Source organism: Chlorocebus sabaeus, chromosome 9 (assembly GCF_047675955.1).
Source record: "Chlorocebus sabaeus isolate Y175 chromosome 9, mChlSab1.0.hap1, whole genome shotgun sequence".
Classification (NCBI taxonomy): domain Eukaryota; kingdom Metazoa; phylum Chordata; class Mammalia; order Primates; family Cercopithecidae; genus Chlorocebus; species Chlorocebus sabaeus.
The window spans coordinates 100,340,682-100,366,185 of NC_132912.1; the positions used below are offsets into that span (position 1 = coordinate 100,340,682).

Genomic DNA, 25,504 nt, shown 5'->3' on the forward strand with positions numbered 1-25,504 from the left:
ACGGTAAAACACTCATCCTGGGCCCCCTTCCTGGTGACTGCTGTCCTGTGGGGCTGTCTGTGGCTAGCACAGGCTTGTCACGTGGCTGCCTTGGCAGGAGGAGCCTGGCAAGGGAGCAGGGCAGGGGAGGGACAGCCCGCTATAGGCAGCTTCTTGCCCAGCCTTGCCACGCCTCCCACAGGGCAGGGCCTGCTCAGCCAATCAGCTCCACCAACCTCACAACTGCCTGTGGAAACCTGGCTAGGCTTCTGGCTTTGGGGCTGGGAATTGTGGGAGGAGGGCCCAGATCCCACTGGAGATACTGTTTAGTATTGGGATCCCAGAAACCAGTCCTACATCTGGCCAGAGGGACACTGGGTTGTGGCATTTCTCCAGCTGCTACCCAGAAGGAAGAGGACCCCCTGGGGCCTATAGGCCTTGCTCCTGACCCTGGGGACACCCAGCTCAGGCCTGCCCCAGTGGCCACAAGTCAGGGAGGCCGCAAATTTTTAACTAGACACATTGATCATTAATAGGGGGTTAGAAAGAGTTCAAACTAAGTCTCACTCTGGGACATAGACCAATTGTGCCTCAGGCCTCCTGCAGAGATGCTGGGTCCCCAAGTCTGGTCCTCTGTGAGGCAGGGACTAAGCAGGAGCTTGTTCAGGAATGTGAGGGGCTGGGCCTCAGGGGAGGGGAAGAAGGTGGACATTGCGGGCATCTACCCCCCTGTGACCACCCCTTTCACTGCCACTGCAGAGGTGGACTATGGGAAACTGGAGGAGAATCTACACAAACTGGGCACCTTCCCCTTCCGAGGTAAGCGGGGCTGTCCTCTGTGGGAGTTGGGGAGATGTCAGTGGTCCTATTCTCTTTAACCAGAGACCAAGGGAGGATACACAGGCTCTGTCAAGCTGTCCAGGGATAGTCTGGTACTCAGTGGGTCATTTTATTACTGGAGAGGAACAGGGGAGACTGGTGTGGAGTCAGGAGACAGGCAGGAAGCTCCTTGCTGGCCTGTAAACTTAAGCTAAACCTCACCTGCTTCAGTTTACCCAGCTGTAAACTGTTAAAGTGCCTTTGTAGCTCCCAGAGTGATTCTGGGGTTGGACTGGCAAATGGGTGTGAAAGTCCTTGTCAACCTTGTCACTCAGTGCAGATGTGAGGGCATGTGGCTGGGGTCACATGGCAGCCCAGCCACAGTCCCAGTTCCCTCCAAAGTTTGTTTGAACATTCTCTTCTGGACAAAGCCTCCTTGCCAGAATTAGTTCTCCCTGTTGTGGCACTTTGATCCCATCTCTCTTTACACATGGGTCTTCCCCACTCTGAGGTTAGGGACCAGATGATATTTGCGACACTCAACATGTAACAGAGTCCCAGGCACAAAAAATGAAGGTAGAAGAAAATGGCAAATCCTGCTTGCCCTGCTCTGCCCATCCCCATTCCTTACCGCACAATCCTCTGAGGTAGTGCTCTCTATAGGACCATCCCACAGACGGGAGTCCGGGCCTCAGAGTAACATGGTCACTGCCCAAGGTCATTTGGCGAACACATAGCTGAGCTGAGATTTGCAGCTCGTCTGACTGCATGGCCCATGCTCCGTTTTACTCCCTCACTGACTCTCATTATAAACCCTTTGGAGCTGCTAGGCCACACTATTTCAACAGAGTGTCTGGTCAGCTTTGGGAATGGTGTGGCTCCTATTGAGGCAGTATCATGTAGACCGTGGACTCTGGTTTCAAATTACAGCTCTGGGTGAGTGTCTGTAATCCCAACACTATGGGAGGCAGAGGTGGGCGGATCACGAGGTCAGGAGTTTGAGACCAGCCTGGCCAATATAGTGAAACCCCGTCTCTACTAAAAATACAAAAATTAGCTGGGCATGGTGGTGGGCGCCTGTAATCCCAGGTACTTGGGAGGCTGAGGCAGGAGAATCACTTGAACCCGGGAGGCAGAGGTTGCAGTGAGCCAAGATCACATCATTGCACTCCAGCCTGGGTGACAGAGCGAGACTCCATCTAAAAAAAAAAAAAAGAAAATCACAGCTCTGGCACTGACTTAGTGTGGGATGATTGCTGTCCCTATCAGACACATGGGAGTGATAATGTTCATATTATGGGATGGTTGAACAAAAAAATCTGAGAGAATGCAACTGAAAGCATGCTATAAATTGTAGAGTAATATGCATTGGAAGGTACTGACTCCAACGGTAATAACGATTAAAATGACAGTGTGATTGGCATTGTGGCAAAGCTGCTTTGTGACTGTGACCCTTGGCATGATGGACACGTTGATCATTCATAGCTCAGTACTGAGGGAATGTGCCCCTTCCTTGGGGACAATGAATGCCCTGTGGAGGCCCACGTTGAGCAGGGACACAACTCTAACTTTCTGCTGGTGCTTGGCTTGTGGGGCCTAAAGGTTTGGTGAAGTCCTGGTTCTCTTGAAGTGAGAAGCATTTTGAGCCTCTAAGTGGAAGACCTTACTTCAGCTTCAAGGTTCAAGGATGCTCTAGTTCAGGGTGGGGAGGGTGGACTTTGCATCTGGTGCTTGCCTGCCACCCAGAGAATCCACAGAGACCCCCAGACTCTTCTCTGGACCCTCCCTTCTGTGCTACCCACCCACTCCTGCAGAGGGCGTGGGGTGCCCAGGAGCACAGGCTTCTGTGGAATTGGCAGGCCGTGGGCCGCACATACCCACTTGTCTGTCTCCCTTGCAACCTATGCTGGCTCCAGCTCCCGTCTGATCACTCACTCACACACCAGAGAGCCAGCGGGGTGTGGTAGGAAGAGCCTAGCATCTGGAGTCAGAGGACCTGGGCAAGAATCCTGCCACTTCTGCCAGTTAACAGAGACCTTGGGGAAACCACTTAACCTTTCAAATCCAGTTTCCTCATTTTAGAATAGGAACTGAGCCTTCAGTCTCTTAGCCACAGGGTCAATATAATCCTCCCAAGGCACTGTCACAGAGAACACTGTCAGAGATAGAGGGTCCCTTCCCTGCTTCTGGGGCACAGCCAAAATGCCCAGGAAGGAAGACACAGACAACTTTCACTCTGACATCCGTATTTCTCTTGCCCTGTCCTGGCCCCTGAGGTAGACTTTGCAGTCCAACACTCAGGCCGAGGAGGGAATATGTGACATTGTAAGGGCCTCCTGTAGCCATTAAAGGTCCTCTAAAGAGGAGACGGGGTCCAGGCTCAGTGGCTCACTCCTGTAAGCCCAGCACTTTGGGAGGCCAAGGCAGGAGGATCTCCTGAGACCAGGAGTTGGAGACCAGCCTGGCCAACATAGTGAGACCCTGTCTCTATTAAAATAAATAAATAGGAGGTGGGAAGCTGCCCTGGATGAATCAGTGAAGAGTTAGAGATTCTTCTGGAAAGCACTCCCTGAAACTCTGTAGCTCTCGTTTTTTTTTTGAGACAGAGTCTCGCTCTGTTGTTCAGGCTAGAGTGCAGTGGCACAGTTCGGCTCACCGCAACTTCCACCTCCCAGGTTCAAGCGATTCTCCTGCCTCAGCCTCCTGAGTAGCTGGGATTACAGGTGCCTGCCACCACGCCTGGTTAATTTTTGTATTTTTAGTAGAGATGGGGTTTCACCAGGTTGGCCAGCCTGGTCTCGAACTCCTGACCTCACGATCTGCCAGCCTCAGCCTCCCAAAGTGCTGGGATTACAGGCATGAGCCACCGTGCTGGGCCTCTTTTTTACTTATTTATTTATTTTTAAGATGGGGTCTCACTCTGTCACCCAGGCTGGAATGCAGTGGCACGATCTCGGCTCACTGCAACCTCTGCCTCCTGGCACTAAAGCAATCTGCCCACCTCAACCTCCCAAGTAGCTGGGACCAAAGGTGCACGCCACCATGCCCGGCTAATTTTTTGTATTTTTAGTAGAGATGGGATTTTGACGTGTTGCCCAGGCTGGTCTCAAATTCCTGAGCTCAAGTGATCTGCCTGCCTCTGCCTCCCCAAGTGCTGGGATTACAGGCGTGAGCCACCATGCCCGGCCCTGTGTAGCTCTTTTTAAAAAATCTTTTTAGCATCGCTAATTCGTACTGATATTTGAATAAAGAGTATTCTTTTTTTTCTTCTTCTTTTTTTGTGACGGAGTCTTGCTCTGTCTCCCAGGCTGGAGTGCAGTGGCATGATCTCGGCTCACTGCAAGCTCTGCCTTCCAGGTTCATGCCATTTTCCTGCCTCAGCCTCCTGAGTAGCTGGGACTACAGGCTCCTGCCACCATACCCGGCTAATTTTTTATTTTATTTTATTTTTTGTTTTTAGTAGAGACGGGGTTTCACCATGTTAGCCAGGATGGTCTCGATCTCCTGACCTTGTAGTCGTCTGCTTCGGCCTCCCAAAGTGCTGGGATTATAGGCATGACCCACCGCACCGGCCAAGAGTATTCTTTTTAAATAAAAGTTATGACCGTAGTCTAGAGGAGGGGGTCATTACAGAAGGGCTCTAAGGCCCTGAACTCACACCCATAAACACCCTCAAAGATGGACTTTGAATTGTTATTTCCAAATGAGGTTAGTGGCCAACCACAGGACTAGTGCAGCAGGACTGGGAAGATGAGGTTCTCCATAAAATGCTTGTGTCCTATTCCTTCCATATGTAGAGTGGACCATGCTTTCTTGCAATGATATAATATTTTGTATATATTAAAACCACTACTCTGTTAAAGAAAATATTTTGCCTAAAGCATCACAATTTTTACAACCCCATTTTGGCATTTCTTATTTTTTTTAAAGAGCTAGATGCTTTCGAGGGAAAAAAAAAAAATACAGTGGCCCAGGCGTGTCTATACCCTGAGAGACCTTGGAGATTAATCAGGCTTTTCATTGTCTGCATCTATGGAAAGCCTTGCCAGCAAGCCCACCTGCTCACGACCCGAACCATGCCTATTTATGGGGGGACAAATTCCGGGTTTGTAGGTGCATCACTAAGGCAAGAGGTAGCAGCCACCATCCGGAATCTAGACCCAATGAAGTCTCCTGTCCTGTCCACTCTGCCTTCTCAGCCCACTGCTTGCCTCCCCGCCCTCAGCCCATTGTGACCTCATGTTAGTTATTCCAGAATGAGCTTCTTCCTGGGTTCTTTTCCCTCTGAACTCTGCCCTATAGTGGGGTGAGGGGCTCAAATGAGGATGGAATATGCCAGGCTGGCAGCAGACATGGGCCCTGGATGGAGGGTTCTCTGGTCTCAGATGGCTAGGAATGGATATCAGCCCAGTCAAGGGGGTCCTTCTGCCATGGCCAGCCTGACCCAGCATCCTTTGCCCCCAGGGGCCACCAGATCAGGAGAGAGAGAAACCAAAGACTGGAAGATACAAAGGCCTAAGTTGTAGAATGGGTTCCAAGCAGAAGGCAGAAGGACTCAGAATCAGAGAAGCGGCCCTTTCACTGAGCCTGGGGACAGCTGTCAGGGTAGGAGACAAGACCTAGGCCTCAGGCAATGCATGCCAGGCTAGACATGAGGGATGCTGCAGCCTCTCCCCACCCCACTCTCCCCACCCCACCCCCAACTGCCTTCCTCACAATGGGGTTCATTGTTGAGGTGGTAGGGGGCACCTAGGGAGGGTGCAGCAGGGGGCCTGCCTGCCAGACATCCTTGGGGAGCCTGCCCTTTCAAGCATGAACCATACCACCAGAGATCACCCAGCGTGCTCTTAGCTCTGCCTGCCTGGTGTAGGGTCCTGGAGACCTTCTTGGAGCTCATCCAGCAGCCATCATGCAAGGTGGTGCTGGGGACTGCCCTCTTGCTGGGAGGTGGAGGTCTCATGCTGTGGGTTCAGAAAAAGAGGAGAAGAAAGGCAACCTCTGAGTGTCCACCAGACAAGGACAAGTCACCAGAATCCCATAAAGCAAAGAATGAAAGCTGGATCAAATCTCACTTTAGCCGCCTTTCCGAAGAGAAGCTGGCCCACAACAACAATGCCAGCACCAATGGCAATGCTACCCAGACTGAGAGTGGGAGTGGAGAGGCCAGCACCACAATTCACGTGGAGACCTTCACCACGAGGCATGGAGAAGTGGGCTCCGCTCTGCACAGGGAATCCTTCACCAGCAGGCAGAAGGCATCTGGGCCGCCAGTGATCCAGGAGATCCACCAGGAGTCTGGAAAAGCCCCATCCACCGATGAGGCCACGTGGGCCGCTGTGGCTGCCTGCACCAAGGAGATTGACACCCAGGGGCGGCACCTGGCTCACTCCATGCTGCAGCGGGCCACAGCTTACCAGCACTCAGGTCACCTGGAGTCCAAGGACATCAACCAGGAGGAGCTGAGGGCCCTCGAGGAAGTGGAGATGAAGCTGCAAAAGAATTTCCTCACCCAGCGGGAAAACACCATAGCTGGTGCCAACCACACACACACTTTCTATGGCCACAGTCACCACAGTCACCACGGCCACCCGAGCCACCAGAGCCACAGTCTGCCCAATCGCAGACACTAGATCTATGACTGCTTGGAAGCCATCTAACCATGGATGGAGACACCCCTGCCCCCAGCAAGGCTGGCTCTCACACACGTCTGTTTTCTCTCCTATGGGGCCATCTATGCAGCCCAGGGTGAGATGCTGCATCCAAATCCCTACTTTCTTAGGCTCCCCACAGGGATCATGGGCCCTTTCAACTCCATGAGTGGGGTCTGCCACAGAAGATGGCCCCTGTTGGAGGGAGAGCTGGGAGGACACAGCGCAGGTGAGACAGACCCTGAGGCCCCTGAAGACCCACCAAGCGAAGACAGATGGGAGCAGGCAAGAGCCCCACACGGATGTCATTGCCTGGAACGGAGCCAATAAAGCTTTGCGTGCCTTCACTCTGACTCCAGGGGCTCTGTGGGCAGCCTAAGGTCTGGCAGGGACAGAGGGAGGTGGCTCCTTCTCCAGCAGTCCTCTGAGTGTGGGCCCCGGCCTGGGGCCTTTTCACTGGGCCTGATTTAAAGCTCCATGAAACAGCTACCCTGGTCTCAGGTTCTGGAAAAGGGGCACCTCCAGACGCCCCAACACTACCAACCTGACGTTGCCGGGGACGGGGGAGCAGCCAGGTATTGGGCTGGGAGGAGAAACAGGCTTTCAGAGGAGGCTAACTAAGCCAGATGGGAATGAGGGCCCCTGTCCTCTTGGTGCTATCTTTGTTCTCAAGTCATGTGGCATCCTACAAGGCAGTTTCTCCCTGGCCCCACCTGCCTGCTGGGGCCCCTTGGGATCCATGTTAGCACCTTCCCACCACCTAGGTCTACAGCTACTGAGTGGGCACAACACTGTCTTCTTGTTTGTTTGTTTTTAATTTAATTTAATTTAAAGTTCCAGGATACATGGGCAGGACGTTCAGGTTTGTTACATAGGTAAACATGTGCCATGGTGGTTTGCTGCACCTATCAATATGTCACCTAAGGTATTAAGCCCTGCGTGCATTAGCTATTTATCCTGATCATCTTGGTTTTCTTTTCTTTTTTCTTCTCCCTTTTTTTCTTGTTATATGTATATATTTATTTTGAGACAGAGTTTCACTCCTGCCGCCTAGGCTAGAGTGCAGTGGTGTGATCAGGGCTCACTGCAACCTTTGCCTCCCGGGTTCAAACGATCCTCCCACCTCAGCTTCCCAAGTAGCTGGGACTGCAGGTGTGTGGAACCACAGCTGGCTAATTTTTTTTTCTATTTTCTTTTCTTTTCTTTCCTTTTTTTTTTTTTTTTTGGTGCATGTGTGTGTGTGTGAGAGAGAGAGACAGAGTCTCACTTCATTGCCCAGGCTGGAGTACAGTGGCACAATCTCGGCTCACTGCAACCTCTGCCTCCCGGGTTCATGTAGTTCTCATGACTCAGACGCCCGAGTAGCTGGGGCCAAAGGCACACACCACTATGCCTGGCTGAATTTTTTTTTTTTTTTTCTGTATTTTTAGTAGAGATGGGGTTTCACCATGTTGCCCAGGCTGGAGTACAGTGGTGATATCAGTTCACTGCAGCCTCAGACTCAAACTGGCAAAATTCAAATAAAGTCCTTAGTTAATGACATTGTACCAATGTTAATTCTTTGGTTCTGGTCATTATATTATAGGTAGGTAAGACATTATCATTGGTGGAGGCTGGGCGAAGGATGTATAGAAAATCCCTGTACTTTTTTTTTTTTTGAGACAGAGTCTCGCTCTGTCGCCCAGGCTGGAGTGCAGTGGCGCGATCTCACCTTACTGAGGAATTGTAATTTCTTTCAGAGGGAGGTTATGAATTACGTCGTGCAAAAAAGTTTGGCCACACACCAGGGCAGAAAAAAAAAAAAAAAGAACTTGTTTTTCTTTCACACAACAAATTGTCAACACACACACCTCAACACCTATGCTAGGCGCCACATAGGAGGCCAGAATGCACCCAGGCAAAGTAAGGCGAGCACTGGGCAAGGAAAACAGAATGCTGGGGAGCAGATTTGAGCTCGTTGGCCCTCACGGAATTTGGGAGGTGTTCCAGGCAGAAGGGAACAGCACAAGCAAGTGTGCAGAGGGAGGGAAGTGCAGTGTGTCTGGGGAACCATGGCAGTCAGCTTGTGTTGTTGTTGTTGTTGTTGTTGTTTTTTTTTGAGAGGAGTCTTGCTCTGTCGCCCAGGCTGGAGTGCAGTGGCGCGATCTCGGCTCACTGCAAGCTCCGTCTCCTGGGTTCATGATTCTCCTGCCTCAGCCTCCTGAGTAGCTGGGACTATAGGCGCCCACCACCACGCCCGGCTAATGTTTTTGTATTTTCAGTACAGACGGGGTTTCACCGTGTTAGCCAGGATAGTCTCGATCTCCTGACCTCGTGCTCCGCCCACCTCGGCCTCCCAAAGTGCTGGGGTTACAGGCGTGAGCCACAGCACCCGGCCTGTTTTGTTCTTGTTTTTGTTTTCTGAGACCGAGTTTCACTCTTGTCACCCAGGCTTGAGTGCAGTGGCACAATCTCGGTTCACTGCAACCTCCACCTCCCGGGTTCAAGTTATTCTCCTACCTCAGTGTACCACCATGCCCAGCTAATTTTTGTATTTTTAGTAGAGATAGGGTTTTACCACATTGGCCAGGCTGGTCTCGAACTCCTGACCTCAAGTGATCAGCCTGCCTCGGCCTCCCAAAGTGCTAGAATTACAGGCATAAGCCATCACGCCTGGACTTTTTTTTTTTTTTTTTTTTTTTTTTTTGAGACAGAGTCTTACTCTGTCACTCAGGCTACCATGCAGTGGCACGATCTGGGCTCACTGCAACCTCCACCTCCCAGGCTTAAGCGATTCTCCTGCTTCTGACTCCCAAGTAGCCGGGATTACAGGTGCGTGCCTCCACGCTCAGCTAATTTTTTATTTTTATTTATTTTTTAAATTATTTTTTGAGACAGAGTCTCGCTCGCACTGTTGCCCAGGCTAGAGTGCAGTAGTGCAATCTCGGCTCACTGCAACCTTTGCCTCCTGGGTTCAAGCGATTCTCCTTGAGGCGATTCTGCCTCAGCCTTCCAAGTAGCTGGGATTACAGATGCCCGACACCACCCCCAGCTAATTTTTGTATTTTTAGTAGAGACGGGGTTTCACCATGTTGGCCAGGCTGATCTCAAACTCCTGACCTTGTGATTCGCCTGCCTTGGCCTCCCAAAGTGCTGGGATCGCAAGTGTGAGCCACCATGCCTGGCCTAATTTTTAAGTTTTTTAGTAGAGATGGGGTTTCACCATGTTGGCCAGGCTGGTCTCGAACTCCTGGCCTCAAACAGTCTGCCCCTCTTGGCATCTCAAAGTGCTGGGATTACAGGTGTGAGCCACTGTGCCCAGCCCAATTTCTCATTTTATAGGAGAGGTAAGATTGAGAAATTATGTCTAACCCCATAGGTGGGGGCGGGGGTGGGGGATTGAAGAGTTCTGGGGACCTTTGTAGATGGGTGCTGTCCATGGGGAAATATTATACAAGGAACAGGTAACGGAAATGCAGAGCAGGGAGGCCCAGTGGAGAGATCCCAGGAAGACTTCTCAGAGAAGGTAGCAATGATGATGGACCAAGAAGGCGTAATAATGTCTGGGGACACTTCTTATGTGATTCTTTTTAGCCACAGTAAGTCACCATGTTGCTTATGTGTCCCCAGCCCCAAATGCCCACTCCCCTCCCTGCCATCCAGCTCCCAGAGCAGCAAGTGTAAACGTGGGGGCAGGGGAGAGTATCTTCCTTCGTCTTACAGCTGGAGGGGGCCTTGTACACCCACTCCTGATATCACAGTGGGTGTACAGTGAGAGGTCATTGACAGCAGCCTCCCCTTCAGCACCCGCCACCCTCCTGATTTAAGGTTTGAGCACTTTCTCCTGATTCTATAAGAATGACAGCTAACACTTATTGAGCACCAGGTTCTATCTGAAGTACTTTACAAATAGTATCTCATGGCCGGGCGCGGTGGCTCAAGCCTGTAATCCCAGCACTTTGGGAGGCTGAGACGGGCGGATCACGAGGTCAGGAGATCGAGACCATCCTGGCTAACACGGTGAAACTCCGTCTCTACTAAAAAATACAAAAAACTAGCCAGGCGAGGTGGCGGTCGCCTGTAGTCCCAGCTACTCGGGAGGCTGAGGCAGGAGAATGGCGTAAACCCGGGAGGCGGAGCTTGCAGTGAGCTGAGATCCAGCCACTGCACTCCAGCCTGGGCGACAGAGCAAGACTCCATCTCAAAAAAGAAACAAAACAAAACAAATAGTTATCTCATTTAAACTTCAAAACAACTCTAAGAGGCTGGGCGTGATGGCTCATGTCTGTAATCCCCAGCACTTTGGGAGGCCAAGGCAGGCGGATCACCGGAGGCCCAGAGTTCAAGACCAGCCTGGCCAACATGGTGAAACTCTGTCTCTACTAAAAATACAAAAATTAGCCAGCATTGTGGCGGGTGCCTGTAATCCCAGCTACTCGGGAGGCTGAGGCAGGAGAATTGTTTGAGCCTGGGAGACAGATGCTGCAGTGAGCCAAGGTCACACCATTACACTCCAGCCTGGGCAACAGAGTGAGACTCTGTCTCAAAACAAAACGAAACTCTGAGAAAAGCACTAATATCATCACCATTTTTCAACTGAGTAAGCCTGGGCTTCTCTGACTTCAGGGCCTGTGCATCTGACCCCTCTCCTGTGAGCCCTCTGCTTTTCTGCTTTTTCCGCAGTCCCTGGTTCATCGGAGATCCTGGCCTTTTCCTCTCCTCTGGCCCCCTCTCTACACTATAGGGACACATCAGGCTCGCACCTGGACATCTAACCAGGGTGAAGGATGGGCTCTTTGGGGTACCCACTCACAGATTTCTGGGACATTTTCTTATCTAAGCCTTTAAAACAGTCCTATAAGGTAGGATTGAAATCATTTCCCTGTCATCCCATAGAAAAGGAAACAGAGACTCAAAGATGTGATTGACTTGTTCAATAGCCAGAGGTGACTCTTGAGTCCAGTGCTGCCCGGTCTGCACCACACTCCCTCTTCTCCAGCCAGGCACTTCTTCCTTCTTGGGAGTCAGGCATGAGCCAGTTGCCCCCTTCAATGAGATAGAAGACGGGGCTGTGTCATAGAAGCTTTGAGCACAAGGTCTGCTTCTGACTCCCAGAGTGCAAGCCCCAGCTGTCCTGCTGTTTAGACCAGCTCCACCAGTGGGGCCCAGAGTGTCCCTGGAACTGACCAGCAGGATGAGAGGTGAAGGAAGGGGATGATGGTGGCTGAATCAGTGGCCGCAGCAAGAACATGCCCCAGCCCAGGACGGCAGGCAGGGGTGGGGAGGAAGACGACTTTGGTATTGGAACAGAGAGAGTGGCAAGAGCTTGATCTCTGACTCTTTGGTCAGAGGGTGCTGGTCTAATTGTAGCTAGATTGGAGTCCTCATCCAGAGCTGGCACCTTTTACGGAGAGCACTGCAGCTCCATGTAGCAAGACACAAGGAGGCCCTACCTTGGGCTACTAGCCTGACACAGATAAATCAATCCCCCAGAAGCAATCCCACAGAAGCGAGAAGCTGTGTGCCTCCAGCTGTTTCCTGCAATGTTACCAACGCAAAATAACTACCAAAAAAAAAAAAAAAAAAAAAAGGGAAGGCAACTAAATATCCAGTGAGAGATATCCTGATATCCTGGCAACTCACTCTGGAATCTGATGGTGTAGTGAACAGCATGGAAAAAGGTTGGTGGAACGAAGTGGAGTCTACATCACACAGTGTCCCCTGAAGGATGACTCACAGGAACAATTTCTCTTGGTCCCAGTGCCAGGAAACTCTGTGTTTCTCCGGGGCAGTTGCTTTGCTTTTATCTTTTGGGTTCTACATATCTGTTAGCTGATCGTGTTTCCCTTGTAGCTCTGGCTGTCGGGAAACTCCACATCAAATTTCTGGCTCATTTCTCAGAACTATATGGCAAGAACTTTGTATACCAATACTGCTTGTGGTCTTATTTTCATTTCCTTCTCCCAAATAGCCTCCAATTTTTTTTTTTTTTTTTTTTTTTTTGAGACAGGGTCTTGCTCTGTCACCCAGGCTGGAGTACAGTGGTGCAATCATAGTTCACTGCAGCTTCGAATGCACCTGGTTCATTTATTTATTTATTTTTTGTAAAGTCAGGGTCTCACTTTGTTACCCAGGCTGGTCTCGAACTCCTGACCTCAAGTGATCCTCCCACCTTGGCCTCCTGAAGTGCTGGGATTACAGGCCCAAATATCCTATTAATTAAGAATCCTATTGTATTGTACTCTGTATTTGTAAACTACTTCCATTTTTTTTTCTTTAATGGAATGGGATAGAGAGGAGAAAGAAGAAGAAAGAGAAAGTTAAGCGGGCTGGGCACCGTGGCTCACCTGTAACTGGTACCGGTTACTGGTTAGACATATCCCAAGTAAATGATTGATAAAAACAGGAAAACACAAAATAAAGCAAGGAGATTCACTTTTCACCCAGAAAGTTGGCAAAAATTAGTTCTGACAACACCAAGATTTGGCATGTACGACATTCTATGCTGCTACACTGATTGATTAGCAATGTGGCACACAGTCAGGTGTGGGGACTCATATCTGTAATCCCAGCACTTTGGGAGGCCAAGGTGGGTGGATCACCTGGGCCCAGGAATTCGAGCCAGCCTGGGCAAAATAGTGAAGACCCATCTCTACAAAAAAAACTACACAAATTAGTTGGGCATGGTAGCTCATGTCTGTAATCCTAGCTACTTGAGAGGCTAAGACAGGAGGATCACTTGAACCTGGGGGGGTCAAGGCTGCAGTGAGCCTTGATTGTGCCACTGTACTCCAGCCTGGGTGACAGAGTGAGACCCTGCCTCAAAGAAAAAGTAAATACATAAAAAATGTGTCACAGATGAAGGTGCACATAGATATGACTCAGCAATTACACACCAAAGTATCTGAACTCTAGAGGAACTCTTTTTTTTTTTTTTTGAGATGGAGTCTTGCTCTGTTGCCCAGGCTGGAGTGCAGTGGCACAATCTCGGCTAACTGCAAGCTCCGCCTCCCAGGTTCATGCCATTCTCCTGCCTCAGCTGCCCAAGTAGCTGGGACTACAGGCACCCGCCACCACGCCCGGCTAATTTTTTGTATTTTTTTAGTAGAGACGGGGTTTCACTATGTTAGCCAGCATGGTCTCCATCTCCTGACCTCGTGATCCGCCCGCCTCGCCTCCCAAAGTGCTGGGATTACAGGCGTGAGCCACCACGCCCGGCCTAGAGGAGCTCTTAGACATATGCACAAAAGACTTTACAGAAAATGTTTGTTTCAGCATTGTTTGCAATAGCAAAAAGAAGAAAACATTCTTTTTTCCTTTTTTCTTTTTTGGTAGAGACAGGGAGCCATGCTCCCCTGGCTGGTTTTGAACTCCTGGGCTCAAATGATCCACCCACCTTGGCCTCCTAAAGTGCTGAAATTACAGGTGTGAGCCACCAGGCCCAGCCAAAAAGAAGGAAACATTCTAAGTGCTCTCAACAAGAGAAAGAAAAATAAATTGTGTTCTAACTATACAACAGAATACCATACAGCAGGTAAAATGAATGAATCAGGGCTATGTGTGCTGCTATGGACAAAGCTCAGAATATAGTATTAAATAAACAGAAAACTGCAGAGGGCTATTTAAGCTTAATTCCATTTCTACAAGGCTTAAAATTGTAATAACCATATTATATAAGGATTATTTGAGCCCAGAAGTTCGAAGCTGCAGCAAGCTATAATTGAGTCACTGCATCCCAGCCTGGGCAACAGAGCGAGACCCTGTGTCTAAAACAGAAAAACGATGTGAACCGTCATTGCAGCTGTGTGGGAACCTTCTGCCTGCAAAGATGGGAAGGAAATGTGTGAAAAATTGTGGTGCTGGAAGGTAGGAACACCAATGTCCTGGTTGTTCTGTAGAGGATGGGAAGGAGTTAGTCAGCTGTGTCTCTTGCAGGCTTCGTGGTCCAGGGCTCCAATGGCGAGTTTCCCTTCCTGACCAGCAGCGAGCGCCTCGAGGTGGTCAGCCGTGTGCGCCAGGCCATGCCCAAGAACAAGCTCCTGCTAGCTGGCTCCGGATGCGAGTGTGAGCCAGAATGCCCTGTGCCCTGGGGGGTGGGTGGGTGTGTAGGATCCAGGCTCCTAGGCCCTAGCTTGGGTCCTGTCTCCTTGTTCTGCCTCTTTTGGCACATGCTGAGGCACCCTCGCTTGGCCCAGTGCCCTGGTCCAGGTCTCCTTCTGCCTGCTCTCACCTCTCTCCTTCCTCCGGCAGCCACTCAAGCCACAGTGGAGATGACCGTCAGCATGGCCCAGGTCGGGGCTGACGTGGCCATGGTGGTGACCCCTTGCTACTATCGTGGCCGCATGAGCAGCGCGGCCCTCATTCACCACTACACCAAGGTGTGTGTGGGGCCTCAGACCAAGAGGAGGCTCTGCCCAGGGAGAGGAGAGGAGGGAAGCTAGGAGTGGGGTGCTACTTTGCATGAACAGCAGCTATAGGAAACGGATGGACTGCCACCATGGATCAGCTGCACAACATTGGGAGGCTTACTTAACCACTCTGTGTTACTGCTTCCTCCCCTCTAAAATTGGAGGAATGATGTCATCTATCTCATAGGGTTGCAGTGAGCATTAAATGAGATCAGGAACATAAAGGGCTTAGAACAGTGCCTGGCATATGGAAAGCACTGCATAAATATGACCCACCGTGATTGCTTACACTCGGGGCACGCAGCACAGGAGGGAGGCCTGTCCAGGTGGCCCTGGAGTGAAGCAGGCCGGGACCTGTGGGTGGGCAAGTCTCTGGCTCCTGGGACCTGGGGCGGCTGCCCTCTCCTGCTTTTCTCTGTGCCCCAACAGGTTGCTGATCTCTCTCCAATCCCTGTGGTGCTGTACAGTGTCCCAGCCAACACGGGGCTGGACCTGCCTGTGGATGCAGTGGTCACGCTTTCCCAGCACCCGAATATTGTGGGCATGAAGGACAGCGGTGGTGATGTGAGTGGCAGCAGCTCCAGGGCTGTAGTCCTCTCCTCCTTTTCTGGTTCCTGGTTCCTAGCACTTTTGCTCCTGAGGGCAACTCTGAGATCTGTTTCCATCCTTGGCTTCCGTGTGGATTCTCTCTGTCGTGCGGGCTCTCTGGGGCTTCCTTGAGGGCATCTCTTTGGGCACTGGGCTTTCATTCCATCACGCTTGCCAGTCCCTCACCCAGGATGAGGCTCTGGGCACAGCTCTCATACCACATTTGCTGTTGCAGGTGACCAGGATTGGGCTGATTGTTCACAAAACCAGGAAGCAGGATTTCCAGGTGTTGGCTGGATCCGCTGGCTTCCTGATGGCCAGCTATGCCTTGGGTAGGCCGCCCGCTGCTCTCAAATTGTCATGGGTGACCAAGACATACCCAGGCACCTGGGTCTGCTGGGAGAGACTGTGAGGGCTGGGGCTGTGTCTGAAGACGGTGGTTTGCCAACCTGCCCACTCTGAAAACTCAGAAACGTGGCCATGCCGCTTGCCTGTCTGAATGTGGGGTGCTGTAAGTAACCTTGTTGGCTGGAGGAGGATGGCCGTGTATAATCCCTGGCCTGTAGTAGGGATGTCTGCAGTTTGTTCTAAGTCTGGAGCTCCATGATTAGATGACAAACTTAGCTGGTCTCATCCCACCTTCTACATCATTCTCTGAGGGCAGAGGCCTTGGGGCCCTCCTCTGTAGTTCAGGAGTCCATTTTCCTCTCCCCTGTCCCAGGCCAGAATGAATTGTCAGATCTACAGAGTTGAGCCAGGGATCTTCAGTTGCCTGATCAGATTCTGTTCCAATCCAGGGTCCCTATGAATGTCTCTTAGATCAACTGCTCTTGTCTGTTTAGGGTCAGCATCCTTGGGTTTGGGTTAGATTTGAGCCCTGGAGGGGAGGGAGGAGAAGGGAAGCTGTTCCTTTCAGCTGAAGCCCCAGTGAGGAGAGATTTGAGTGACTTTTCTAGCACTGCAGGGGAGAATGCTGGTACCTATTCCATCTGGTGTCTCCAGACTTTGGCTGGTTGTCTAGGGCCTTGTACATCTCCCCCTGCCATGTCACGGCCTCTACGGTGAAGGGGAAGAAGAAGGGATCCATCATTTCTCTCTCATTCCTGAAAGTGGAGTAGATTAAAAAAAAAAAAAAAGCACAGGCTCTGGAGGTTGGAGGGAATCTCAGTTCTGCAGTTTATTCACCGAGTAATGCTGGGCAAGGCATTCACCTCTCTGGGCCTGAGTTTCTACTCTGTGCATGGAGGGATCATGAGGATTAGAGAGCATCAGGGCCATGCTGCTGAAGCGCGCCTGGAACACATAATAGGTATTCCACGAGCAACAGCTCTATTAGCTCATTCTAAATTGCCTACTCTCTCTCTGGTCTTGAGGCCACTGTGCCTAGGGTTCCACTCCTATCTAGCCTTAGAAGCATACTCACAGGCTTGCAGAAGTGATGGGGCTTTCTGAGATCACAGCCAAACCCATTTTCATTGCCCTGATGAGCACAAAGAGGACTAGAGAGGGTCTCATTCAGCTTTATGCAGTCAATGGGAAGACATGCCTGGTGACCTGACTGTCCAGGGCGCTTTCCACGCCCACTGCTGTCTCTGGTTGCATCCACTGGGGGGAATAAGATTTCAAAAGAGCAAAGGCTTCCCATCCATCCTACCCTCTTACAGGACTGATGAGTCAGGGGGCTATTGGAGGAAGCTGGAGGCGTCAACTGGCAGATGGGATTTTATTCCGGGAGGGGTTCAGGGAAGGAACTGTCCTTGAGTTCACTTTCAGGCTCTGCTCCCTGCCCCTCACAGATCAGCCCTGAGCAGCACTCGACCTGCAGGATTCTATTTTGAATATGCAGGCAGCTCTTCTCTCTGGAAATGTGTACTCTGGACTCACAGAGCATGCCTTTGATGTAGCCAGTCAAGTGACATAGAAATCTGTATGTAATGTCCCCAGGCTGAAGAGGTGCTGGGACCAGGGCTTGAGATGCTCAGAGGGGAGAGGCTTTGCTGATGTTCTGCGTCTTACTTCGTGCAGGAGCTGTGGGGGGTGTGTGCGCCCTGGCCAATGTCCTGGGGGCTCAGGTGTGCCAGCTGGAGCGACTGTGCCTCACAGGGCAGTGGGAAGATGCCCAGAAACTGCAGCACCGCCTCATCGAGCCAAACACTGCGGTGAGCCAGTGGCAGCAGGGGCGCGGTATGGGGGGAGTGGGCAGTCTGTGTCCTCACTGGAGCAGGACCCAGGGCTGGCACCAGGCCCCACTCAGTCTCTTCCTTTCAGAAAATCCTTTGAGAGAACATTCCAGTGTGGGAACTCCTTGTGCCTCCCAGAAAATCCTGACTTCGGACAAAGTCGGGCACTATTGATGGTGAAACTTAAGGGTACATTAAAATTCCCTTGGGGCAAATTAAAGTTCCAACTTTTGGGCCCAAGAAGATGCACTGAAACAAACATCCTGTGTGATTGTGATAGAATAACCCTAGGACCACACTTAGAGGTGCCTGGAGAGAAAGAGCGTAAACCAGGGGCCTCTAAATCCATGCTATTGGGGGCCAGGTCCTGAAAAAATAGGAATGATTGGGGCTAGCAAAGGAGTTAGAAGGCAGGAGAGTACCATCTTCATATAATCTGTTCTGTGGTCAGACTGTGTACCCCAACTCTTTGTTGGGCAAACATGTGTGTACCACCATGCCCAGCTAATTTTTGTTTTTTGTTTTCATGTTTCAGTAGAGATGGGGTTTCACCATGTTGGCCAGGCTGGTCTTAAATTCCTGGCCTCAAGTGATCCGCCCACCTCAGCCTCCCAAAGTGCTGGGATTACAGGCGTGAGCCACAGTGCCTGGCCTACTTCTTTTCTTTTCTTTTCTTTTCTTTTCTTTTCTTTTCTTTTCTTTTCTTTTCTTTTCTGAGACAGAGTCTCGCTCTGTCGCCCAGGCTGAAGTGCAGTGACTCAATCTCGGCTCACTGCAACCTCCGCCTCCTGGGTGCAAGCAATTCTCCTGTCTCAGCCTCCCTAGTAGCTGGGATTACAGGCACGTCCCACCATACCCAGCTAATATTTTTGTATTTTTAGTAGAGACGGGGTTTCATCATGTTGGCCAGGCTGGCCTCAAACTTCTAACCTCAAGTGACCCTCCTGCCTCAGCCTCCCAATCTTTTTTCTTTTATTTTTTTGTTTTAGAAACAGAGTCATTCTCTGTCACCCAGGCTAGAGAGCAGTGGTGTGATGACAGCTCACTGCAGCCTCAACGTCCTGGGCTTAAGCAATCTTTTTTATTTTTTATTTTTATTTTTGTAGAGATGGCGGTCTCACTATGTTGCCCAGGCTGGTCTTTATCTCCTGGGCTCAAGTGGTCCTCCCACCTCAGCCTCCCAAAATGCTGGGATTACAGGCATAAGCCACCATGGCTGGCCTACTGTATATTTTATATTAAACTTTTTATTTCATTTATTTACTTTGAGATGGAGTCTCACTCTGTCACCCAGGCTGGAGTGCAGTGGCACAATCTTGGCTCATTGCAACCTCTGCCTCCTCGGTTCAAGCAATTCTCCTGCTCAGCCTCCCAAGTAGCTGGGATTACAGGTACCTGCCACCACACCCGGCTAATTTTTGTGTTTTTAGTGAAGACGGGTTTCACCATGTTGGCCAGGCTGGTCTCGAACTCCTGACCTTGTGATCCACCTGCCTTGGCCTCCCAAAGTGCTAGGATTATAGGCATGAGCCACCATGCCCAGCCAAACTTTTTATTTTTAGATAATTATAGATTCCCATGCAACTTTAAGAAATAATACAAAGAGATCCCATGTACCCATGGTCCAGTTTTCCCCAATGGCAACATCTTACAAAACTGTAGAATAATTTCACGGTCTGGATATTGACCTTGATACAGTCGAGACACAGAATATTTCTGTCCCTACAAGGATCCCTCATGTCATCCTCTTATAGCCACACCTACTCACATTTGCCTTCACTGGCTCCTTAACCTCTAGTAACCACACATACATTCACCATTTTGTAATTTTGTCAGTTCAAGAGTATACTATATGAATCACATGGTATATAACTTTTGGGGACTGGCTTTTTCCACTCAGCATAATTCTCTGGATATTCATCCAGGTTGTTTGTTGCATGTATCAATAGTTAATTCCTTTTTATTTCTGAGTAGCATACCATGGTATGGCTGTACCACAGCATGTTTATTTATTATTTATTTATTGAGACAAGGTCTTGCTCTGTTGCCCAGGATGAGTGCAGTGGCAGGATTATTGCTCACTACAGCCTCGACCTCCTGGCTCAAACAATCTTCCCAGTTCATCCTCCCAAGTAGCTCAGTCAACAGGTGCACTCTACCACACTTGGCTAATTCTTTTTTATTTTTAGTAGAGACAAGGTCTCACGGTCTCACTATGTTGCCCAGGCTGGTCTTGAACTCCTGGTCTCAAGCCATCTTGCCTCAGCCTCCCAAAGTGCTGGGATTACAGGCATGAGCCACCACGGCCGGCCCCCTACAGCATGTTTAACCATTCACCTGTTGAAGAACAGCTGGGTTATTTTCAGTTTTTGGCTATTAAAAGCTGCCATGGGCTGGGTGCAGGGGCTCACGCCTGTAATCCCAGCACTTTGGGAGGCCGAGGTGGGCAGATCACCTGAGATCAGGAGTTTGAGACCAGCCTGGCCAACATGGTGAAACTCCGTCTCTACTAAAAATACAAAAATTAGCTGGGCGTGGTGGTGCACGTCTGTAATCCCAGCTACTCGAGTGGTTGAGCAGGAAAATCGCTTGAACCCAAGAGGCGGAGGTTGCAGTGAGCCGAGTTTGTGCCACTGCACTCCAGCTTGGGTGACAGAGTGAGACTCCATCTCAATAAATAAATAAATAAAAGCTGCCATGAACATTCACGAACAGGTTTTCGTGTGTCCGTAAGTTTTCATTTTTCTGGGATCGATACACAGCAGTACAAATGGTGGGTCATAGGGTAGTCACAGGTTTAATTTTCTGAGAAACTGCTGGCTGGATGTGGTGGCTCACACTTACAATCCCATCATTTTGGGAGGCTGAGGGGGGTGGATTGCTTGAGCCCAGGAGTTCAAGACCAGCCTGCACAACACGGGGAGACTGTCTCTACAAAAAATACAGAAAATTAGCTAGGTGTGGTGGCATGCACCTGTGGTCCCACGACTCGGGAGGCTGAGGCAGAAGGGAAGATCCCTTTAATCTGGGAGGTTGAGGCTGCAGTGAGCTGTGATTTTGCCACTGCACTCAGCCTGGGCTACAGAGTGAGATCCTGTCTCAAAAAACAAAACAAAACAAAAAAATGAACCCCAAAACCCCAAAACAAGCAGACAAAAACCCAGAAACAAACCTGCCAAATTTTTCCAGAGCGGCTGTACTATTTTAAATGTACACTGATGTAAACATATGAGTGATCTAGTTTTTCTGCAACTTTGCTAGCATTTGGTGTTGTGACTATTTTTTATTTCAGCCATTCTGATAGATGTGTAGTACCATCTCATTGTGGTTTTAATTTGCATTTCTCTGATGGCTAATGCTATTGAACATTTTTTTCATGTATTTATTTGCCATCTTTTCAGTCAACTATCTATATTTCTTACCCATTTTAAAATTGGATTGTTCTTTTGACTGTTGAATTTTAAAGTTCTTTATAGCTTCTAAATACTAGTCCTTTGTTAGATATGTGGCTTGTAAATATTTTCTCCCAGTCTGCAGCTTGTCTTTTCATTGCCTTAACAGGTCTTTTGCAGAGCAAGTTTTATATTTTGATGAAGTACAATTTATCAACATTTTCTATTATGGATCATGTTTGTGGTATCAAGTCTAATAATTCTTAAAGAGTTCTGGGCACGGTGGCTCACGCCTATAATCGCAGCTTTTTGGGAGGCTAAGGTGGGTGGATCACGAGGTCAGGAGTTCAAGACCAGCCTGGCCGAGATGGTGAAACTCCCGTCTCTACTAAAACTACAAAAAAAAAAAAAAAAAAAAAATTAGCCGGGCACAGTGGCAGACGCCTGTAATCCCAGCTACTCAGGAGGCTGAGGCAGGAGAATCACTTGAACTCGGAGGGCAGAAGTTGCAGTGAGCCTAGATCATGCCATTGCGTTCCAGCCTGGGTGACAGAGTGAGACTTCATCTCAGAAAAAGAAAACAAAATAAACAAACAAAAAAAAAACTCTTAAAGAATTCTCAGGGCCGGGTGCGGTGGCTCATACCTGTAATCCCAGCACTTTGGGAGGCCGAGGCGGGCAGATCACGAGGTCAGGAGACTGAGACCATCCTGGCTAACACTGTGAAACCCAGTCTCTACTAAAAATACAAAAAATTAGCCGGGTGTGGTGGCGGGAGCCTGTAGTCCCAGCTACTACTGGAGGCTGAGGGAGGAGAATGGTGTGAACCTGGGAAGCGGAGCTTGCAGTGAGCTGAGATTGCACCACTGCACTCCAGCCTGGGCGACAGAGCGAGATTCCGTCTCAAAAAAAAAAAAAAAAAAAAAAGTGTTCTTAGAAGATTATAAAGATTTTCTCTTATTTTTTTCCTTTAAGTTTTATAGTTTTATGTTTTATAAGTCTGCGACTCATTTTGAGTTAATTTTTGTATAAAGTGTGAGACTTAGGTCGAGGTTTTGTGGTTTTCTTCCCTAAGGGATATCCATTTGCTCCAGCATCATTTGTTGAAAAGGCCATCTTTCCTCCATTGAGATGAACTGCTTGCGTGCCTTGTCAGTGGGGCATATTTGTGTGGGTCTGTTTCTGGGTTCTCTCTTCTTTCCATTGATTTCTGTGTCTATCTCTCTGCAGTACCACGCAGACTTGATTGCTGTAGCTAAGCCTTAAAATCAGGTAGACTGATTCCTCCCACTTTGCTCTTTTGTTTTTCCTTCAAATTGTTTTAGTCAAATTTCTTTACCTTTTCTTTTTTTTTTTTTTTTTTTTTTTTTTTGAGACGGAGTCTCGCTCTGTCGCCCAGGATGGAGTGCAGTGGCCAGATCTCGGCTCACTGCAAGCTCCGCCTCCCGGGTTTACGCCATTCTCCTGCCTCAGCCTCCCGAGTAGCTGGGACTACAGGCGCCCGCCACCTCGCCTGGCTAGGTTTTTGTATTTTTTAGTAGAGACAGGGTTTCACTGTGTTAGCCAGGATGGTCTTGATCTCCTGACCTCGTGATCCGCCCGTCTTGGCCTCCCAAAGTGCTGGGATTACAGGCTTGAGCCACCGTGCCTGGCCTTCTTTGCCTTTTCATATAAATTTTACAAGAATCTTGTCTATATCTACAATAAAATCTTGCTGGGCCTTTGATCGAAATTGTGTTAAGCCTGCATACCAATCTGGGGACAATTGACTTCTTTACCATGTTGTCCTCCAGTCCTTGAACATGGTACATTTCTCTGTTTGTTTAGATCTTCTTTGGTTTATTTCTTCAGCATTTTGTAGTTTCCAGCCAATAAGTCCTGTACATATTTTTTAAAATTGACACCTAAGGATCTGGTGCAGACTGGCTCACGCCTGTAATCCTAGCACTTTTGGAGATAGAGACGGCAGTATTGCTTGAGGCCAGGAGTTTGAGACCAGGATGGGCAACATGGCGAGACCCCATCTCTGGAAAAAAAAAAAAAAAAAAGACACCTCTGCACTAGGCTGTGTACTAGGCATCTATGCACATTCTGCTGCCTGGAGGGTAGAAGAGCCCCGTGGTTGCTCCCTACACACTGCCTCCACTGCATTGCCTGTGTGTCTGGCAGCAGGTGGGGTGGGCCCTGGTGGCGTTTTGAAGATGAGCAGTGGTGCAAGTCCTGACTTGCCTCCACTAGGCCTGCTCTGACACCACCCAGCTGGGAGCAGGGGTGGCAGTTCAGACGCCTTCACTCAGTCTTTGCTAGCCTGGCTGGTGTTTGACTAGAGTAGAGCAGTTATTGTCTGAAAGCTTTCCATCTTGCTAGGCCACCCCTTTCCGGTCCTTTGGCTAGAGAGAACTGGTTTCTGTTAGTGCTTGTATTGTCTGTACCATATTGGCATTGCGTGCTTGCTGACTTCTTCAGCTCCAAGTCTGCCCAGGGTATGCAGCGCTGTGTTGCTTCTTGGGTCGCTTGTTGGTCTTCCTTCTTCTCTCTGCCTTCCAGAGTCTTCTTATGTCTGTTTTTTATATAATGTCCAGATATATATAATTTTTTTTTTTTTTTTTTTTTTTTTGAGACAGAGTCTCGCTCTGTCACCCAGGCTGGAGTGCAGTGGCGCGATCTCGTCTCACTGCAAGCTCCGCCTCCCGGGTTTATGCCATTCTCCTGCCTCAGCCTCCCGAGTAGCTGGGACTACAGGCGCCCGCCACCGCGCCCGGCTCGTTTTTTTTTTTTTGTCTTTTTTTAGTAGAGACGGGGTTTCACCATGTTAGCCAGGGTGGTCTCGATCTCCTGACCTCGTGATCCACCCGTCTCGGCCTCCCAAAGTGCTGGGATTACAGGCTTGAGCCACCGCGCCCGGCCTATATAATTTTTTTATAAAATGTCCAGATAATATTTTTATATGATGTCCAGAGTTTTTAGTTGTACTTATTGGGAAGAATTGGGACAAGTACATCTACTCCACCTTCCTGAAAGTAAAAGCTCTAAGTATTTTTCTAAATGGTGATTTTTTCCCCCCTAAGAACATTAAAGTGGGTGAAAAAATATTGAAAATTGAAAAGTAGGTATGTTAAAATTCACAGCACAATTTTAGGTTTAAATATTTCATATACCAAAAACATGATTTGTTATAATTTTATTTTCCTGGCTTTAATGGAAGCAAACTCATCAAAACATATTTTTCCAAATCTACTTCTGGAGAAAGATTAACCATTAAAAAGACACCAGCAGGGCACAGTGGCTCACACCTGTAATCTCAGCAATTTGGGAGGTTGAGGCAGGAAGATCATTTGAGCTCAGGAGTTTGAGACCAGCCTGGGCAACAGAGTGAGACTTTGTCTTCAGTAAAAATAAACAAAAATTAGCCAGGCGTGGTGGCGTTCATCTGTAGTCCCAGCTACTCAGAGGCTGAGGCAGGAAGATTGCTTGAGCCCATGAGGCCGAGGCTGCAGTGAGCTATGATCATGCCACTTCAGTCCAGCCTGGACGAAAGAGCAAGACCCTGTCTCAAAAAAAGAAATTTAAAAAATACAATAAATAAAAATAAAAATGAAAAATACACCAAAAAACCCCATGTATTTGGGGCACACATGATTACTTATGCATGAGTCTTCAATACGGTGGGGCACAGCTGGATCCTGCCTTTATTTAAAGCTTTGTTCATTGTGGATTTTTTTTGCATTAATTTTGATTTTTAAAAAAATATTGCACTGAAATATTACTTATTTTAGCTGGGCGCAGTGGCTCATGCCTATAATCCCAGCACTTTGGGAGGCCGAGGCGGGCAGATCGCCTGAGGTCAGGAGTTCGAGATCAGCCTGGCCAACATGGTGAAACCCTCTCTCTATTAAAAATACAAAAATTAGCCAGGTGTGGTGGTGGGCACCTGTAATTCCAGCTGCTCGGGAGACTGAGGCAGGAGAATCACTTGAACCCAGGAGGTGGTGGAAGTTTCAGTGAGCCGAGATCGCACCACTGCACTCCAGCCTGGGCGACAGAGTGAGACTGTTTTAAAAAAAAAAAAAAAAGCATTGAAATATTACTTATTTTGATGATTGAGGTTTTTGGCCTCCCCTTAAGTTTTGCGTGCCAGGTAAGGGCCTCATAGGCCTGGCTGCAGTCCCAGGCTGAGATAGGCACTCCACAATGTTTTGTTTGGGTAAAGTGGTGGGTTGGCTCTAGAGCTCCCTCACAGCTGTATCCTTACCTCAAAGGGGCAGATTAACTTAGATTTAGAGAAAGAACAGCTGAGGAGGTAGATCTGAGTCCCGTGGAGGTGAAGGTGCTTCCGAGATGGGGCCTTTCTATAAATAGGTTGTAGGAACTTGCAGAAGCGATTGGGCCCCCATTGGGCACAGGCCGTCCTGCACATACGGAACATTCCACTGGGTTGGGGCCTCTGCTCTCCCACTCCCAATGCACCTGTGAAAGTGAAGGTCCCAGAACCCGCATGCCACCGGGACAGG

At 49.3% G+C, this 25,504-nt stretch overlaps 2 protein-coding genes across 2 annotated transcripts in view; both read left to right on the plus strand.

The window, feature by feature from the left end:
• Nucleotides 1-190: 190 nt before the first annotated feature.
• HOGA1 (4-hydroxy-2-oxoglutarate aldolase 1) overlaps nt 191-25,504 on the plus strand; it is a 28,914-nt gene continuing 3,600 nt past the window's right edge. Inside the window, exons 1-6 of the mRNA XM_007963753.3 lie at nt 191-798; nt 14,361-14,489; nt 14,676-14,803; nt 15,263-15,397; nt 15,657-15,753; nt 17,447-17,580. Coding sequence (XP_007961944.3) covers nt 588-798; nt 14,361-14,489; nt 14,676-14,803; nt 15,263-15,397; nt 15,657-15,753; nt 17,447-17,580 — 834 coding nt within the window. The 5' untranslated portion in view covers nt 191-587. The remainder of the gene's footprint in view (nt 799-14,360; nt 14,490-14,675; nt 14,804-15,262; nt 15,398-15,656; nt 15,754-17,446; nt 17,581-25,504) is intronic.
• On the plus strand, nt 5,626-7,143 carry C9H10orf62 (chromosome 9 C10orf62 homolog). The gene has a single exon (XM_007963751.3). It carries the CDS (start codon nt 5,757-5,759, stop codon nt 6,426-6,428), a length of 672 nt encoding a protein of 223 aa, XP_007961942.1. The 5' UTR covers nt 5,626-5,756; the 3' UTR covers nt 6,429-7,143.

Coding starts and splice junctions, on each gene's coding strand:
- C9H10orf62 (XM_007963751.3), top strand. CDS start 5,757: ATGCTGTGGGTTCAGAAAAAGAGGAGAAGAAAGGCAACCTCTGAGTGT.